Here is a 19,015-nt window from a genome sequence, read left to right as displayed (position 1 = left end):
AAAAGTTCGGAAAATATTAAGAGAGAAATAAGAGTGATATGTTATAACAAAAAGAAAAAAAAATATAAAAATTTTTTGAGAGAGACGGAAATAATGATAATTATTTAAAATATTAAAATCTTATAAAAAGAAAAATAATTTTTAGAGAGATATTTATGCAGAGAAAAATTTTAGAATGAAAAAGAATTTTGTTAGAGATAAATATATTAGAGAACGAAAAGACATTTTGAAAAATATAAATGTATTTTTAAAAATTTTTTTTAATTTATCTAAAATTTCAAAATAGTTTTTAAAAAACAAAAAACACAAAAAATTAAATTAACTATCAAACAAAATGATTATCAGGCGTTAAAGTTTTTTGTTTGAGAGACAGTTAAATCAGACATCTTTATTTTCTCTCTCTTTTCCACTATTATCGTCTTTCTTGACATTCTCTTACCTTTTTTTAATTGTGAATTTTAACCAAACCTTTAAATTTCCTAGGCAGCATCATGGCGCTCATGAAACATATATTTTAACTTTACAACGTTTTAATGTAGGATCTTTAATGTGTCCTCTCAAGATCGTGGTTCTTTTTGTTCATTGATCTTCGCAGAACGTCATTTTTGAACTGAATGCTCGTTTGAGCTCTTTGGGATCTAATACCATATCAAGATTTATAGAGGATTCTATTTCAAAACTAATTGGTAAAAAGAACGGTGAGCCACTTATATTATAAACCTTTGCTAGGTCGTCCCTTATCTTTTTAATGTAAGATCCTTAACATGCCCCTCAAGATGGTGTTCTTTTAGGTTCATAATCTTGATCGGATCCCATTTTTAGATCAGATGTTCGTTTGAACTTTTGGACTCTGATACCATATTAATATTTATGGATTCCACCTCAACGCCAATTGATTTTGAGACAGAACCACGAAAATTGATACAGAGAAGGTACTGAATTTCATTCATCTCAAATAACACTTCCATCTCTAGTAATGACATATATCACTTTTTTGGAAAACCCCCACAGCCAATGTGAATAAAAGAATGCCCTTTCGAGAATAGATTCAATGGATGATATTGGAGCTATAGATGAGCCCAAGTAAGCTCCCCACTCTATTGTAGAAGGAGATAGTAAAGTAATGTAATCTCTCTCCCCTCTTTAATTCCTCTTTAATTGGAGGCATGAAAGTGCTCTACTTCCCCAACAATATTGGCAGCACACACAGCCATCTTTTCACTACTCTCAAGACAGTCCATTGGCAGTGAAAGCCTTCCATTGTGCACATAACTTATAAATATGGTCAATAACCAACCAAATTGCACAGTCTTAATAATCTATAAGATTAAATACACAAGAGAGAGGCTCTCATCCAGCTACCATATAGGACCAGCTCACAACTAGCACCAAAGCAACCCCCCCTTTGTCTTCCAATTTAAGGCCAAAACTCTTTCCCATTGTCTTCCACAACTCTTAGGCCACCCTCTTGTTTTTGTGTGATTATCCACGATGAATAACTCGAACATGTTCGTCTCCGAACACCTCCATTACTGGCTTGTCGAGCACCCCAAAATCCTCAACTTCTCGTGGTCGAAGGGCCAGACCATAGGCTCGTCCCCTCTCTTCCTCACCATCACTGTCCTGTCCTACCTCTCTCTCACATTCCTCCTCTCCAACCTCCGTCTCCCCCACCTTCCGTCGTCGGTCCTCAAACGATTCTCTGTCGTTCATAACCTTGTCCTCCTCCTCCTTTCCTTCACTATGGCCCTTGGCTGCACCCTCTCCACCTTCTCCCACGCCCCTCACCTCCACTACATCCTCTGCCTCCCACCCAAGACGCCGCCGCGAGGGCCCCTATTCTTCTGGGCCTATGTCTTCTACCTCTCCAAGATCGTCGAGTTCATCGACACGTTTCTGATCATCCTCAGCGGCTCCATCAAGCGTCTCACCTTCCTTCACGTGTACCACCACGCCACTGTGGTGATCATGTGCTATCTGTGGCTGCACTCCTCGCAGTCGCTGTTCCCACTGGTTCTGGTCACGAACTCGTCGGTGCATGTGTTGATGTACACTTACTACTTGTCGTGCGCCCTCGGGGTGCGCCCGCGCTGGAAGAGGATGGTCACCGAGTGCCAGATCGCGCAGTTTCAGTTCAGCTTCGTCGTGTTGGCGCTCATGCTCTATTTTCACGTCACCCATAAGGGGCCGGGCTGCGCGGGCGTGTGGGGCTGGTGCTTCAACGTCGCCTTCTACTCGTCGCTCCTCGCTTTGTTCTCTGACTTTCATGCTAAGAACTACGGCGCCGGAAAGACTGCGGCCAAAAAGCTGGCTTGAACATGAACAACTTGGCCTTTCTTCCAATCCTACGTTCTTCGAATTCTTCGTTTGGGATAATTTGTGAGTTTAATTCTTCAAAAATTTAATCAGTTGTTGATGGTGATTATAATGATCTGATCATTCATGATATATTTGGGTAAGTCATTAATTAATTAATGTGTTGGAACTAATATTGCATGGTGGTGAAGGGAGATATCATATATTTCAATAAGTTATTCTTTTCTTTATTCTTTTGCTCAAACTTTAGACTACTCCTTGAAGTGATGTTTGATTATGTTCATGCATGCTTAAGATGTATTATATTTATTGTTACAAAAAAAAAAAGATCTACTATATTAGGTTTTTTTTTTTTTTTTTGTTAAGGAAGAAAGATTATTTTGTTATTCTAAAGAAAAAACTTACTTAAAGAAAATAATTAATAAGAAGATACTTAAATAAGAACTTTTTAACTGAAATCTTGTTCTTGAAATCATTTGTTTAAACAGTAATCTAATTAACAACTACTAAATCTCTTATTTCGGTGTTCTTGCTTTTATATGTACAAAACTTTTAGGGTTTTTTTTTTTTTTGGTACAAAATGATTTCTTCACTTAGGTACATAACATTAATATAGGTTATATATCACTTGACCAGCATTTTATAGGTTTAATCTCTATAACATACGACATCATTTAATTATTTACATGATGGGACGATGTATGTCTCTAAAAATAATACTAACCTATCATTCTATCAGTAGTAATTATTACTGAATTCTTGATTTGATTTATTTATATTGGTCTATTTCAATGTGTCTAATTAATGAATCGATTTCAACTACCAAAAATAGATCCGACTAGAAATTTAAATATTTTATGTGGTATGTTTATATTGGTCTATTTCAACGCTATTTAATAGGTAACTGAATTCCACTCTTAACCAAAGAACATGTGTAGACAAATATTATTAGTATTTATCTTCATATGTAGTAGGTGCCAGTCAATACACATTCTTGTGTTGTTACAAATAAAAATTTTACAGTTCTCTAATTTTTTGAAAAATATAATATATATGTAGTTGTATTTATCTTTCCTATTTGTGTGTGTATATATAATATATATCTATATATAATTGTATTTCTCTTTCTTATTTGTCAAATATTTAACCGTGGCTAGAAATACACGGGGTGCCGACGAAACAAATTATTTTTTATTACATTTGTTAATGCAAAAAACCATGATGAGTTGGACCAATAATATTAACTTCCACCTAAAACTGAATAAATTCTCTTTTGGGATTCGTACCACATATTTATTACAGGAATAAATTTTATCCTGTAATTCAACCGACTTTGCTGTTTTTCTTTTTTAAATTATTTAATATTTTATTTAATGGAGTAATAAAAAAAAATTAAACTATCTTGATTTTTGGTTCAACAAATATGAAGTTGAAAAACGAAGCCCAAATCTTATAGTTAAAATTGTAATTTTGGATTTTCTTTTATTAAAATTTTAAATGGAATTAACGGAGTAATGAAAGCAATATTTTTTCGTGTTCTTCAGTAATATTCTATTTCTAATTATTTGTTTTTCTTTTTAAATTTGTTTATTAGTTGTTCTTAACTATGTCAATATGATCTTAGTATTTAGTTTTTAATGTTTTATTAATATTTTTAAGGGTCAATTTGTCAATTACCTTCATATAGCTGGTCTTATAATTTTAAGTTAGTGCCTATAATTTAAAAATTTTTGTTATAATTCCTTATAATTTTATGATTTTTCAAAAGTTTCTTACCTCACCGAAAATTTGTCATACATAATCACATAAAACAAGATTTGATAAATCGATGAGACATTTTTAAAACATTTAACGAAACTAGAGAAATCAAATTGAAAAGGAGACCATAAAATTTAAAAATAGTAATTGATCTATTCTTAAAATATATATTATGTTAGAGGGTAAAATAAGACTTACTAGATGGAGAAGGAAATATCAATATGTTAATATTTCCCTAGAATCTTGAAAACACAACTTGTCCAACTTTCGAAGTTCAACGAACGGAAACCTGAAAGCTCGATCAAACTCCCGTCGGTTGAAGGAAATGCCATGCGTCGAGATAAAGACTTCGACTTATGACTCCACCATGTGACACCCTATAAATAAGAACGTCAGTTTGACTTCAGGTACGCAATTTGATTCTTCAGTTTGAGACTTAAAATCGGTCTCTTACTAACTTGATCATCAGAGTGTTTGCTATTTGTGCAAATTTTCCTCGCTAAACTCGCTCATACCAATCTTTGTTGATTCTTGAGTTAGATCAGGATTCACTGTAAACATATTATGTTTATAGATTAATTTATTTTTTGGAAGCTATAAAATTAACCCTAATTCATTATATTTTCTCGATAAAATAGAATATGTGGTGTTAGTCATTTTGCTTAAAAATTAATGAGCGTAGGTAGCTGCTGAACACATTTAGTCTAAAAATTCGGCGTTCACAGCTCTCGGGATGGTATCATAACATTTTCACATTTATTTTTGTGTCTATCATAATTCACTAAACATATCTTTTCAAAAACTTAATTTTTTTTATTTACATTTTTTGTTCAAATACTATTTTAATGCTTTCGGTTTCCGCTCTCATTTTGATCTATATGCTTTCAAGTTTTGTTCATTTAATTTTGAAAATGTCTATTTGGATCTATAATTTTACCCTTTTAATCACTATTTGTAAAATTTTAGCACAAAATTTATACTAAAAAATAATTATGAAATTCAAATTTATGGTTAAATTTCAAGAAATTTAGTGAGTAAAACGTCATGCTAAAATTATGGTCCAATGAAATGAGTTAAAAATGAAAATAAAAAGATTGAAATTATCTCTTTTTCAAAGTACAAGGATTATCAAAACGAACATTTCAAAAGTAAAAGAACTAAAATGAATGAAAGTTAAAAATACAAGGACCAAAATAAAATAGACGTAATGAAAGTACAATTAATAAGTGTTATTTTTCCGTATCTCTCCACCATTAAATATTCTATTTTAGTTTCTTAAATTTTGTTAAAAATAAATTATTTTAGTATGTACAATTAATGATTTAATCTAAATCTAAATTCATTTCTAACATATATTTGATACTTAACTTTACTAATAGATATTTTAAGAACAAAAAAAAACCATAACAAGTGTTTGTTTTGAAATAGGATTTTAACCTAACTAGCAACTTTTTACAAAGAAAAAGGGTACTACAACAAGTATTTCAGTCGTATCGTTAAAAATAATTTCAAAGAAATTCAAAATTTATTTATCCAATGAACTTTAAACTAAAAGAGTGAGTGATCAACCTCAACTTGAACTAAGATTTCTAACCAAAATGTTATGAATTCTCACAGAAAGGGAGAGAGAAAAAAAATAAGCCATTAAAGAAAACATTTTAAAAGAAACTTTATGGTCTTTGTTTTCTTCAATACTAAAATCTTCATTTGACCAAACTTCAGAGTATTAACAAATGGGGAGGCTGTATCCAATATTAGAAATAAATATTTGACTAAAAATGATTGAAACCCTTATCAGTCAAGAAATGTCACACCTAGTCAGACATTGATCACATTCTACAATAAATTTTTCTTCTAAAAGTAGGACTGAATTTTTTAATGTATGGTTCAAGGAACATGAAACATTATTTTCCACACTAAATTATATCTATTTCTCAATTTGAGCACGAGTTCTATTTTCCATCTTCTACATGTTATAATTATTTAAAATTCGTTAGAGAAAAGTATTATTTAACCACTAAAAACTAGCCCATGAAATATCTTTGACAAATGTTTTGATCAAATAATTTAATGTCATTGTATTGTGTTATTATTTTATGCGTCTATATATGTGTGATAGGTTTTTGATATTATATATCGACAATTAAGAAATGCTTCCATTGTCGTGTGAATAGACAATATTTTTTAAAATCAAACCAAAATTTAAGGATGTATCTTTAAATTGAAAACCATGTAAAAATGAACTAACATCAAATAAGTTTATTTTAAAAAAAACAAAAAAAAATGACATCATTTGATAATACTTTTATTTTTAACCATATACTTTTGAAACCAACATTATTTACCAAAAATTTCTTTACTTAATACCTATTATATTTTCACATCGACTTTGTTTGAAAATTAAGCTTAAAATCACTCCTACTAATTCCTAGTTCACTATAACCCTCATTTTTCTTCCATTTTTCTAATAATACTATAAAATAAAACCTAATAAAGAGATAATCAAGAGAAGAGAACAAACTATGAAAAGTTTCTTTTTCAAATACGGAGAGAACAAATGCGAATTCAGAGATTGAACTTTTATTTATGAAAAAGATATAGATACTTTAACCATTAAATTATATTCAAATTATAAACATAACGAAATAGAGATACGTATTTGAGTTCCTTGGAGGACGACGTAGTGGTAAGGACATAAGACCTTGTGGACCCACTATAAGATATTGTGTTCGAGTCTTACGCTAGTCACAGTGTTACACTCAGCCCAAACTACGAACTTTGATTATATTAGAAATCCACTAGCATAAACTATACGACGGTTCAGCGTGTGTATATATATATATAGACACACGTATCTGTGGGAGGATTTGAAATAAAAGTTACATGGCGTTGGTATAAAAATGTGTAGAGTGAAGAGAGAGAGAATTAAAGGCTGTGACAGTGGCGTCAATTTGGGTTGGGTGACAGCCAACCACCACCATCGCTAGCACCTTAATTAGGGTTCATAGGGAGAAGGAAAAATGAATATTTGGTGCATTGAATGTCACTTTATCATCACTAAGATACGTAATTATTTTTCCATCTAAAAAAACTCAAATAATGTTATTGTTATGTTATTCATTCATTCACAGTACACCCAAAAGGGAGGAGAGAGGACCACTCACTGTCATCTTCATTCGACAATTTCAGACCCATTTGAACCCACTCACTTAAATTTGAGCTACACGTACCCTTAAACCCTATCTTTCTTTTTCTTCTTCTTCTTTCTTTTCTTTTCTTTTCGATTTTCCTAAATCAGTTATAATTGAAGCTCGTTACTTGAGTCGGAACAATATTGTAACCAACGTAGAGCTTAAACACAAAACCTGATAGGTGATACCACACGACCAATATCTATAACACTGCACCATATCCAGAGATTTCGTGATAATTTAGTTAGGGTTTTCAAAGATGTATAGTGCAAGGATGACTACTTTTCTAGGTTAAAAATGGTCTCTTTTTATTATTATTATTTTTTTTTTTGAAATAATAGAAGTTTATTACTATATAAAAAAATCCCATGGGTGTCATTTATCTAAAAGAAAATAATGCAGTCAACAAAAAATAAAAGATGATGGAGCTTCTCTCATGCTCATTGATTCCTTATTCTCTTCTTCACAGTAATAGTATTCTCCACACATCAAAAATGGCATTGAACGCTCTGGCGTGGGATTCTTTCGCAATCCTGTGATTCAGTGTATCACAGGTGTGACTTGAGACACTATTAACTTAGCTTTATTATAATTATCATTCTTATTTACTATCTTCGTAATAATAGGTTAAATTATCATTTTAATCTCTATCGTTCTAGTCGAGTTTTGGAAAGTAGATTTGTTTGAATTAGTTATTCATTCTCTAATCTTGAAACAAAATATTCAAAATTGTAAGTAAAAGAACATAAAAACAAAAAGATGTCATTTCATAACCAATCCAAATTACCTTCATCATTTTTTAGTTTTTGATTTTGGAAAAATAATTGAGTTTATTAGAATAAAAATATTATTGTAATTAAGTCATATAAACGATAGTCAAAGCGAACATAACTGAACGGTATTAATATATATCTCCAATCAAGGAGTTGTAAGTTAATTCGGTCCTTGCCCTTACATATTGTACTAAAAGAAATCGTATAAATGATAGATAATTGAAGGGCCTTTTACTTTTTGATTGTAGAAGATACTTCAGCTTCATTCACTATTCTATATATTGCTTTTTTAATTGGAATTTTAATAATAAAAAATTAACCCAACAGCTTTACCCTATTACATATTTTAAAACGTATTATTATATATTAATGGTCTGTTTAATGGTAACGTTCTCGTTTCTCTTCCATTTCTAATTTATTCTAAAATAATAAATAAAAATATTGTCTTTATCACTTTTTAATCTATAGATATTGGGTGACATGCAAGTCTATGTTTTTTTTATTAAAAACGGGAAAACATAAACAGAAAAATAGATATCTTTATCCTACCAATCCTAAATTGTAACAAATAAAAGTATTATTAACAGAACATTTAGAAGAACCAAAGAGTGGCCAAGTGGGACTAATAATAATATAGTATACTATGCTCTCAAAGGTTTCAAAAATTGATATATATATATATATATATATATATATATAAAGGGTTCTAAACCGTCTTTGGATTGAATTAACTATTAATTGACGTAATAGAAAAATAAAAGTTAAGGTAGATTTTTTTTATTACATCAAATGTGGAGATGGAGGATCGACGATGAACCTCCGACTTCAGAGAACCCATTATGTTAAAATAGATTTACTGACATATATATTAATATTTATGGAGCTTTGAGATGGAACTTCATGAATATTAATATTGCATCAGAGTCCAAAAGCAAAAATGAATCATTGATCTAAAATTGGGATCCAGTCAAGATTGAGAGCCAAAAGAATCACCATCTTCAGGGACCATGTTAAGGATCCACATTGTAAAGATAAAAGGATTTAACAATAGTTTATAATAGATATGAATTATTTATCTCATAGTCAATTAATTTTGAAATGGAACCCATGAATATAAATATGATATTAGAGCCCAAAATACTCAAACGAGTCTCCAATCCAAACTCTCGTTACCAATTAAGTTTGAGATAGAATCCCATAAATATTAATAATATATACTATTTTAAATGATGTGTGACAAAATTAATATCCTTATTTGGTTGGTGTGTGGCTTTAACAAAATTAATGCATTACAGCCTCCTAGACAACTACTCGAAAAGATAATGGAATGGAAGACGAAAAGGTAGAGAGATAATTAAATAATAACATTAATTTTTAACTTCACGTTGTGCTAAATTAATTAATTAACGATTAAATATCGGAAAGAATTATAGTTGGTTCACGTATTATATTACTTTTTTTTATGTGAGGGTGGGAATCGAATTCACAACGGAAATATATGCTAATTACTGTTGAGTTATGTCCACTTTGACAAGTTTATCGTTCTAAATGTTTGAAGTTAAAATCTAATTAATCTCTCACTTGTTTTTTTAACTCATAAGAGAAAAAGAAAAATGATAATCAACTTAATTAAATTAGAACTATTTATTAAACTTTAGGATATAAGAATGTAGTTTGCACTTTTACTTTAAAATATATATCTTTTTTAAACACTTTCTTCTTTTAATTCAAAATTTTAGAAATCAAGAGAACATGATAGGATTAACACATGCATTCTTAATATGTTTTTTCCCCAAAGAACTGAAAAAGAAAAAAAAAATCACACCATTACTAAAATGATTATATTTTGTGTTCGTTGAAGAAAAGAAAATGAAAAGGAAGAATCTAACAAAACATCTTTGTAATGTTTTTTTTTCCCTTATTTCTTGTTTCCAAACCAGAAACAAAAGCTTTTGGGTGTTCTTTTTTCTTTTAGTAAAAAAATAATAATAATAATGTTTCTTGTTTCCTAGTTTTAAAGTTGTGCAGGAATTTTAAAAACAATAAATCAAGTTTTTTATTTCTCGTTACTGTTTCTAGTTTTTTTTAAATTTTAGATAAAAATATTATTTTATCATGTTTACTTTAACTAAACTACACAAGAAAACTGATTAATTTGATTGATTTCGAAATGTCAAAGAAATATTTTGGCATTAGACGTGGTAATTTATAATATATATCTATAATATATATAAGAGTATAAATATGTTGATGAAATTCTTCTTTTAGATAAAATTATTTTTCATATTTTATTAAATACTATTTATGCCCTTTATTATTGGGTGTGAGTATTTGCCGGCAACAACTTGTATTTTTTTTTTACTGATGCTATTTAAAATAAATAAACATATTTAATTTTGGTTCTCTCTTGAAATTCTATTTACGTTGTTTGATTTTGCATTTAAAATGTTAAAATATAAAAAAAATCATCATTATTTAATAGTATTTAATTTTTGAATATTTAAAGTCGTAGAATCTCAAAAGTTTTGCAATATCTTTCCTTCTTACAACTATAAAACGACTCTCTCCCACCCATTTACATATAAACAATTTGAGGTTTATTTTTTTCCCTCCTCTTTTTTTTATTATTCTTATGCTTCTCTGTTAAGATTTTTTATTTCTAAGGTTTCTTAGTCAGTGCAGTAGATCATATTCCAATTTTTTTTAAAGTAATATTGTTTAACAATCTGAATATTGATAAAAAGTAAGTATATGTAAAATATAATTTATTAGCAAATATCATTCATCAAATTTAGTTATTCAAAATTTTGTTTATTTATTAGCAAATATCATTCATCAAATTTAGATATTCAAAATTTTGTTTAACCAAGATTTCTTTTAGATAATATTAATAATCTGGTTTTTCAATAAAAATGACAATAGGTTTTTTTTTAACCAAATAAACTTCTCTAGGTTCTTTATTCAAAATATCCACTTCTGATATATATGATATTTCATTTTTCACTTATGATAATTAAATAAATTTTAAAATAAAAATACAAGCACACATTGACAATAATAATTTAAGTACGTTCATCAAATTACCGGTAAAAATAATGTGAAAATTTGAATATATATTTTATTAATTTATTCTTAAAAATAATTTTAAAATCTATAATTTTATCCATAATTATAATTTATAATGAAATTTGACTTCATTTCTCAAAAAAAAAATGAAATTTGACTTCAAAAAAAAATAACGAAATTTAAAAGTCATAGTGTTTTAATAGTTTTTTTTTTAAACAAATAGTGTTTTAATAGTGAAACAATATTTAAATAAATAAAAATATAAAACTATATCGAAAGTAATAATTAGATGCATTCATAAATTTGTCATTACCAAATAAATCTCTCTATATTCTTTATTCAAAACATCGACTTTAAAATGTATAATTTATGATTTGTCCTTTTTAATAAAATCATAAATTTTAAAATTTTATGAGTTTACTTCTAATTAATTATAATTAATAATAGAATTTAAAAAATTATACTGCTTTAGCAGTTAAACAACATTTAAAGAAATAAGAATATAACAAAATATTAAAACTAATAATTAGATGCATTTATAAAGTTGTCATTACCAAATAAACATCTGTATCTTCTTTTTCAAAATATTGACTTGCAAAATTTATGATTTTTTTATTCTTAATAATTAAACAAATTTTAAAATAAAAGTTCAAATACACATTGAAATTAATAATTTAAATATAATTTTTTTTTTGAATTTATTCCTAATCTAAGTTCTAAAATTTATGATTTTATCTTTAATTATAGATTATAACATTTTTGAACTATTAAAACACTGTAGCTTTTTAAAACTGTATTAAAACTAATTATTTCATAAAATTGAAATGACAGAAACTGAAAAGTCCGAATATAACTTTTTTGCCCATTCATTCATAAAATTAATTATAAAATTTATGATGTTATATTTAATTATAATTAATAACGAAATTTAAAAATTTATAGCGTTTTAATATTGAAGTAATAAAATTAAAGTATAGTAATATATTGAAACTAACTATTTCATAAAATTGAAATGAAAAAAATGTGAGAAGTTTGAATATAGGAGAGTGTTGTCAATTTTTTTTTTTTAATTCTTTGCAAAAAATTATTTATAAAAATTATTTTTAAACTTTATCTTTAATTATAATTATAACGATGAAAATTTAAAAATTTTAGAATTTTAATTATTCTGCAACTTCTCTCATTTTCTACAACTATATCAAGAGCTCTCCCATCTCTTTTTTTCAAAAAAAAAAGTAAAAGAATAAAAAACTCTTATCTATTTTTATACTCCAAAACTTTTGCATAATATTTCGAGGGCCGTTTTGTTGAAGGTTTCAAAAAATAGCCTAAAATTAAGATGTCAGAGAATCAAAGATGCATGGATTAAAAATATCTTTTATTTTATGTGGTTGCTTTTGGTAGAATGTTCTACAACTATATCAAGAACTCTCCAATCTCTTGGTCCAATGTTATTGGAAGCCACGAGAATGTTTTACTATTTATTAATTTGGAAATACAAGAATGTCTTTTATTTGTGTGGTTGCTTTTGGTCTGTATTTTCGTAATTTGTACATTTAATTTAATTTTTTTCTTTTTTGAAATGGGTTTGTACATTTAATTTAATTGGCACTGTTGAGATTTATTTTCCTGAGAAGAAAATTGACGTCTCATTTAATGGAGGACGGTGGTCGGTGGTTGCCCCATCCCCACTAAAAATAATTAGAAGAAGCTAAAAGTTTTACACCTCGAGAAAAATTACAAAATATATTTTAAATTTATGTTCAATGATTATTAGAAAGCGTAAAGATTTAAAATATAAATCCAACTATTATTATTATTGAATCATTCATATTTTTTGTACATTTCTCAACATCTCCTCTCTAAATATTTTTCAAGAAAGAAAAAGAAAATCACCTCTCAAAATAAAAAAAAAATTAATAATTAGTAAAAAAAAATCAAATTTTCCTTCTACATTTGGTGGTGTTAATAAAGTATTATTTCCATAGATTTTTATTAAAAAAAATTACTACCCTAAACTTTTTACTTAATTTAAAGTGAACTTTATGTTGTAATTTTTAGTACCTATTCTATTTAACTTTCACTTTATTCACCCATTAATTAAAAAAAAACTGTTATTATCTCATAAAATGCATTAATTTTAAAGGAATTCAAACCATTACAAATCAATACACAAAATTAAGCTTAAGCAAATTAATGCATTATATTAATTTACAAATTTGAACGAGCTCCAGTGTTGTTTTTCTTAACTCTCGTCACTTTCATATTAAATACACACAATATATATATTAATTAATGATATTTCAAACGATAAATATTCCCACACTTATTAAAATTTAAGGTATAAATTGTAACACATGTCCAAATTTAAGATCTAAATTTAATGAAATTGAAAGTTGAGGATGCAAAAGGTAAAATTAGAATTTTCCATATTTATTAAAACTTCTAAATTTAAATTCTTATTGGATTATAATTTTGTTATTAGCTTTCTATTTTTTTACCATAAAGAATATAAAAACTACCTTTACATATTGTTCTTTGTTTAGCTTACCACTTATTTCAAAAGATTTTAAAATATGAGTCAAATTTAAAAAATAAAGCAGGCTATGCTTTTGAAAACAGTTTTGAAAGTAAATTAGAAATTAAAGAAAAATTTTATTAGAGAAGCATAGTCTTAAAAAATAGAAAAGCAGAAATAAAAATTTATCCACCGCCCTTAAAAATTTAATCCCATTAGTTTTCTTTCACACAAATTTTTAGATACATATTATTTTTATAAAAATAATCACAAGTAAAATATTTTTTAGAAGGTAACTTGAAATATAACCTTTCTTTCAAAAAAAAACAAAAAAAAAAAACAATCAAAGTTTTATTTTAGTGAAAAATAAATTAAGTTGATTTATTTTAGCTAGCGTTCCGTTATTTTTAAACTTTATTTTCTTAATTGATATATAAAATTGATTATTTAAACTATATAGAGAAATCTCATTTTATTTTGTTAGGGACAGTGCAAGACGATCCTTCTCGTAGCGAAAAATGAGAGATTAGAAGAAGTAGGACAAGGTAAAAGACCTCGAATCCCATCATAACCTCAATAATGGTCGAGGTTATTCCAATATACTAAGTAAACTCCTATCAACTGTCATCCCAATATGGCATGATCTATACCGTAATTTCTGTTGTGATAGTTTGTCCAACTCTAGTGGACCTTACTTATTAATAGTATACATATGAGAGTTGTATATATTGACGTACGCATGTGATGGGTTGATGGCCGATATGGAAAACACTTGGAATATTACTAACTTAAATGTAGAGCTTGTTTTCTGATTTCTTCGGTAGGTCATATATTCACCTCGGAAAGTCATCTAAACAGGTTTCAAGACATTTAATTTTCACGTTAGAACATAATTTCCACAATAGTACAATATTATTTACTTTGAACATAACTCTCACGACTTTGTTTTCGGTTTCATCCAAAAGACCTTATACCAATGAAGATAACTGTTCTCTCTTATATGTCATGAATCAGAATCATTTTTTTACATAGCTAATGTGAGACTTTGTTTGCCTCCTCTTTACAAATCCAACGTATACTCCAAACTATTGTTTAAAGTTTAATAATTTTTTATGATTTTAGCTTGTAATTATTTTATTTAAAAGAAAAAAAAGAATACATTCCCATACCATATGTGTAAATACCAAAGAATAAAAAGATGGGAAGAAATAATCTTGTGGTTATTCAATATTTTCCACAATAATGATATTCTAATTAAATATGTTATGTTAAATTATATGTTTAGTTTTTTGAACTTTTTGCAATAATAGGTCTTAAACTTTTAATTTTGTGTCTAAAAGATATATATAAGCTAAGAGTGTGTTAGACACAAAATTAAATTCGATATCCCACTAGGACAAATAGATCCATCAAATTTTAAAATTATTTAATAGGCCAGCACAAAATTGAAAGCTAGAAACCTATAAGAAAATTTTAAAGTTCAAGAACTTATTATACTCAAAATGAAAAGTTTATGGACTTGTTAGACATTTTTCAAATTCAACGCCTTATTAGATACGAAGTTGAACATAGATACGAAGTTCAAAATTTCTTATACTGGATAAAAATATCAATATTTCACAAAATAAAAAAGAAAAAAGAAGAAAGAAAATAATTACAAATATAAATATTATTAATTATTAATTATTAATTGTTGGTGAATGTACTAGAGAGAGTGTAGTCTATATCGACAGGAGAATTATAAATGTTGATCAGTAGGAAGCAAAGAAAGTTGAGAGCAGCTGGGTTTTGAAGACACTCACCAAACTCAATAAATTTCACATCAACAGAAATACCAACTCTTGTACCAAGTCATCCCATATGCATTCGTTTTGAAAACGTAGAAGCAGACAAAGTTCGAAAAGATTTAGAGGAAATGGATTCGAGAGCGATTAACTTATGCATGTCAATGTGGGGTTTGCCAAATCTACTTCGACAATTGAAGTTAGGAAGCTATGAAAAGAAGTGAAGAGGGGACCATAAAAGTATATACCTTAGGTATATTGGTGTCGTATCAATAAAAGATAGATGAATGAGATTTATCTTACTCCTAGTTGTTTGAATGACATGATGTAAGAGCAATTTCGGGACTTTGTTGAGTAGACAACGTGGTAGGGAGGCAGAGCGAATCGTCTTGGCTAGTGTTGTTGAGTAGGGAGGATATCGAGTTGAATGTGTTCAAACAATTTATATATCTTGTCTGGACCAAGTTCATGTCCAAGCAAATAACATCGGGTACTAGCACTCAGTTTATGTCGGAGAAGTTGACTCGATTATGAGCAACTATGTTGCTAGTTGGACTAAAAAATGGTTTATAATTATTCCTCTTCTTGAACTCCTCTTTCGATCGTGAAAAGAGTCGAGTAAGGAGTGTTTCAAATATACTTAGGAGGAGAACCAATATATTAACTAGAAACTCCAAGCGTCAACACTAGCTCGTAAGGTATTTTCTAGTCCACCTATCTTTATTTTATCCAATAACTTATTCTGTTATATCATATCGTGCTAAATCATCACTGGTAATTAGTTCATCACGTCAATGTTTATGTGATCATCGTCGTGTGAATAACAAAGACTTATTAGTACCAAAATTTAATGACTAAAATTTACGACACTCTTAGAGCGCTCTAGAAACTCGACTTTGTATAATACTTTCCTCAACTATAATGTGGCACGTGGAATTCACCTTCCGTGGTCCAAAGTCCTTGAGAATATATCTTGGCTTAGGGTGGGGTAGGTATATTTCTCTTTTATTTAAATTATTAATTATTAATTATTTTGGCAGTGCCCTGATTTGGATTTTGGATGTGGGCCCCACAGCCATTGTATGCGATCGACACACCTGTCTCCTTTCAACGGACAAAATTAAATTTAAGTCGCTCTCCTCTCACTCTCGCATCTTCCAAGCTTTGAAACTTCATTTTCCCTCTTTCATCTTTCAAAATGAAATTTATTTAACACAGTTTTTTTTTCTATATTCCTTTTTTTTAAAATTAAAATCACTATTTTTCTAATTTATTATAGAATATTTGAATTATAACCAAATGGTAAAAATGAAAGATACATTTTTTTAAAATATTAGATTATTTTTTAAATTTTGACTAAGATTTAAAAATATTTATACGACATTTAAGGAGTTACTCTAAATTAAATTTTCAACAAAAAAGAAAAAGGAAAAAAATTCTATCCAATGAGATCTCACTTTTTTTTTTCATATACTTGTATTTACTTGAATTTTAAATCTTTTTAGACTAAACCCTTACCAATTTATTTTTATAGATTTGATTGTGAAGAAACACTATCTTAATATTTTAGGGGTAACCAAGATGAAATGCTCATTTCTTAGAGCCTCTTTAATTTTGTACTTACCCTCTAATGGCAATTAAAAAAAATGATAATTTAATTAATTACAATTATATTGATTAGTTACTTATTCAAATATAAAGTATTATTTGACAAAAGTAAAACTTTGAAGTTAAATTTGGATAACTAAGTATGGAGTAAATAAAATATCTCCTTTGGAAATTTTTTTAGAAAAAAAAGCTAACACAATTGTAATTAATTAAAATTACTATTTGATAGAACAAGAGTAAAGTAATATTTTTGGTATATTCTAAAACCATAAACAAAAAGTCAAATAGACTCTAAATTGCATATGATTTCTTTAGAAATAAAATTTTGATATTCTAAGACCTCAAATAAAGAAACTCCAATCACATATATTGTAAGTTTTTTATGTTTTAGTAATATATATATATATATATATATATATTTAAGAGACCAAAGCAGTTTTTTTTTTTAATTTGAAAATCAATATACATTAATCTATAATCTATTTTATATGAGAAAACACTTATTATTTTGAAAAATGGTAATCTGTAGAAAAATAAACTAAAGAAATAGTACGGTTCAGGGAGTTGATAAATTAATTCCTAATGTGTATTTGTCAGGTTGTCCACCTAAACCCGAGGCTGTTACAGATGCTATAAAGAAAATATAACTTTAAAAAAAAACTACTCATATATGTTTTAGTTTTCAATTTGATGGTACTTTAACTAGTTAAGGCATTTGTAATTTTCTTATAATTAAGTGGTAGGTTAAAAAACTTTAACCTCCTTGATCAAACTATAAGATTATTAAAATTTTGTTTTAATTACATTTATTTTCGAAAAGAACAAACAAAAAATGGTATGAAAACAAAATTCTAAATAGTCTATATGTTATTATATAGTTTTTAATGTTTTTAGATATAAATTATTGAAAGAAAAGTTAAAAGGTAGTTTTGGTGTTTGAACTTTTTATCTACTTTTCAAACAATTTTTTTTTAGATTTGAACTTCTAACTTTTCTAACTTAAAAAGAAATAGATGCCTCAATGGTTAAATTATACTATATTTTGAAAGTTTTATTTCGATGCTTAAATTTTTTTCCACCTCAAAATTTTAAATTCAATCTTTATTGAATTTTGCATTTAAATATAACCTCATCCATACAAATATTGTCTAATTAAAAAAAAATTGATATGACATGTTTGTGTATTTTTAGAGTATCATTTAGATGGTGATTTTAGAAAAATCAATTATACTTAAATTTTTTTTTTTCAAAATCACTCATTCTACGATGACTCCTAAACACACCCTTACTCAGTAAGTCGATTTTAATTTTAAAATTTCAATTTCAACATGATAACTTGTATAAAAAAAAAAGATGCTACCAATCAATAAAATCAAACAAAATTTAACTAATAAACACTCAAAAAATTATATCACAGAAAGAATCCCAAACCTAATAATTAAAATTCTCTAGCCACAAAATCAAGCAAATAAAATACTTAATTTAGCAACAAAATACACCTCCATAACTAATCGAGGGAATTGTATTGCTTAATTCAAAAGTAGGGTTTGAATTTATGAAATAGAAAGACGTTAAAATTTGACTCACTAAATTAAATATTAGAGGTAAAAATTCAACTTTTTTTTTTCTATTTTTTTCTTTAAACAATTCTTTCATTCAATAAGATGTGAATGCCATATGGGATACATATAAATTATGAATTTCCTTCCCAGCCTCACGCAATAGCCAATAAGGAAAATCAAACATCCACAAGAAAAATATCCTTGTTTGAAGCGAATTTTGCAAGCTGATGTGCAGGTTAGTTGAAATGTCGTCCAACATGAGAAAACAAAATATTGCTGAAGTTCCTCCAAAATTCGAATGTGTGTAATCCAGGTATTAAACTTCATTAGTCATTTCAATATCTCTGTTAACGAGCTAGCTTTTATCACCTGAATTGTGTCTGATTCAACCACGAGCTATTGTTGATTTAGTATGATTTGCAAGTCGTAAATCCTCAAG

General features: G+C 27.6%; 1 protein-coding gene across 1 annotated transcript; it reads left to right on the top strand.

Moving 5' to 3' along the window:
- The first annotated feature begins 1,290 nt into the window (after nt 1-1,290).
- LOC148211759 (uncharacterized) lies at nt 1,291-2,560 on the top strand. Its single transcript, XM_088123161.1, has one exon. The coding sequence runs from the start codon at nt 1,492-1,494 to the stop codon at nt 2,314-2,316; it is 825 nt and encodes a 274-aa protein (XP_087979287.1). The 5' UTR covers nt 1,291-1,491; the 3' UTR covers nt 2,317-2,560.
- The last annotated feature ends 16,455 nt before the right edge of the window (nt 2,561-19,015 follow it).

This window comes from Momordica charantia, assembly GCF_013281855.1.
Source record: "Momordica charantia cultivar OHB3-1 chromosome 4 unlocalized genomic scaffold, Mcharantia_2.0 BLBB01000004.1, whole genome shotgun sequence".
Taxonomy (NCBI): domain Eukaryota; kingdom Viridiplantae; phylum Streptophyta; class Magnoliopsida; order Cucurbitales; family Cucurbitaceae; genus Momordica; species Momordica charantia.
The sequence above is the reverse complement of the archived record's forward strand: the minus strand, read 5'-3'. Positions and strand labels throughout refer to the sequence as shown.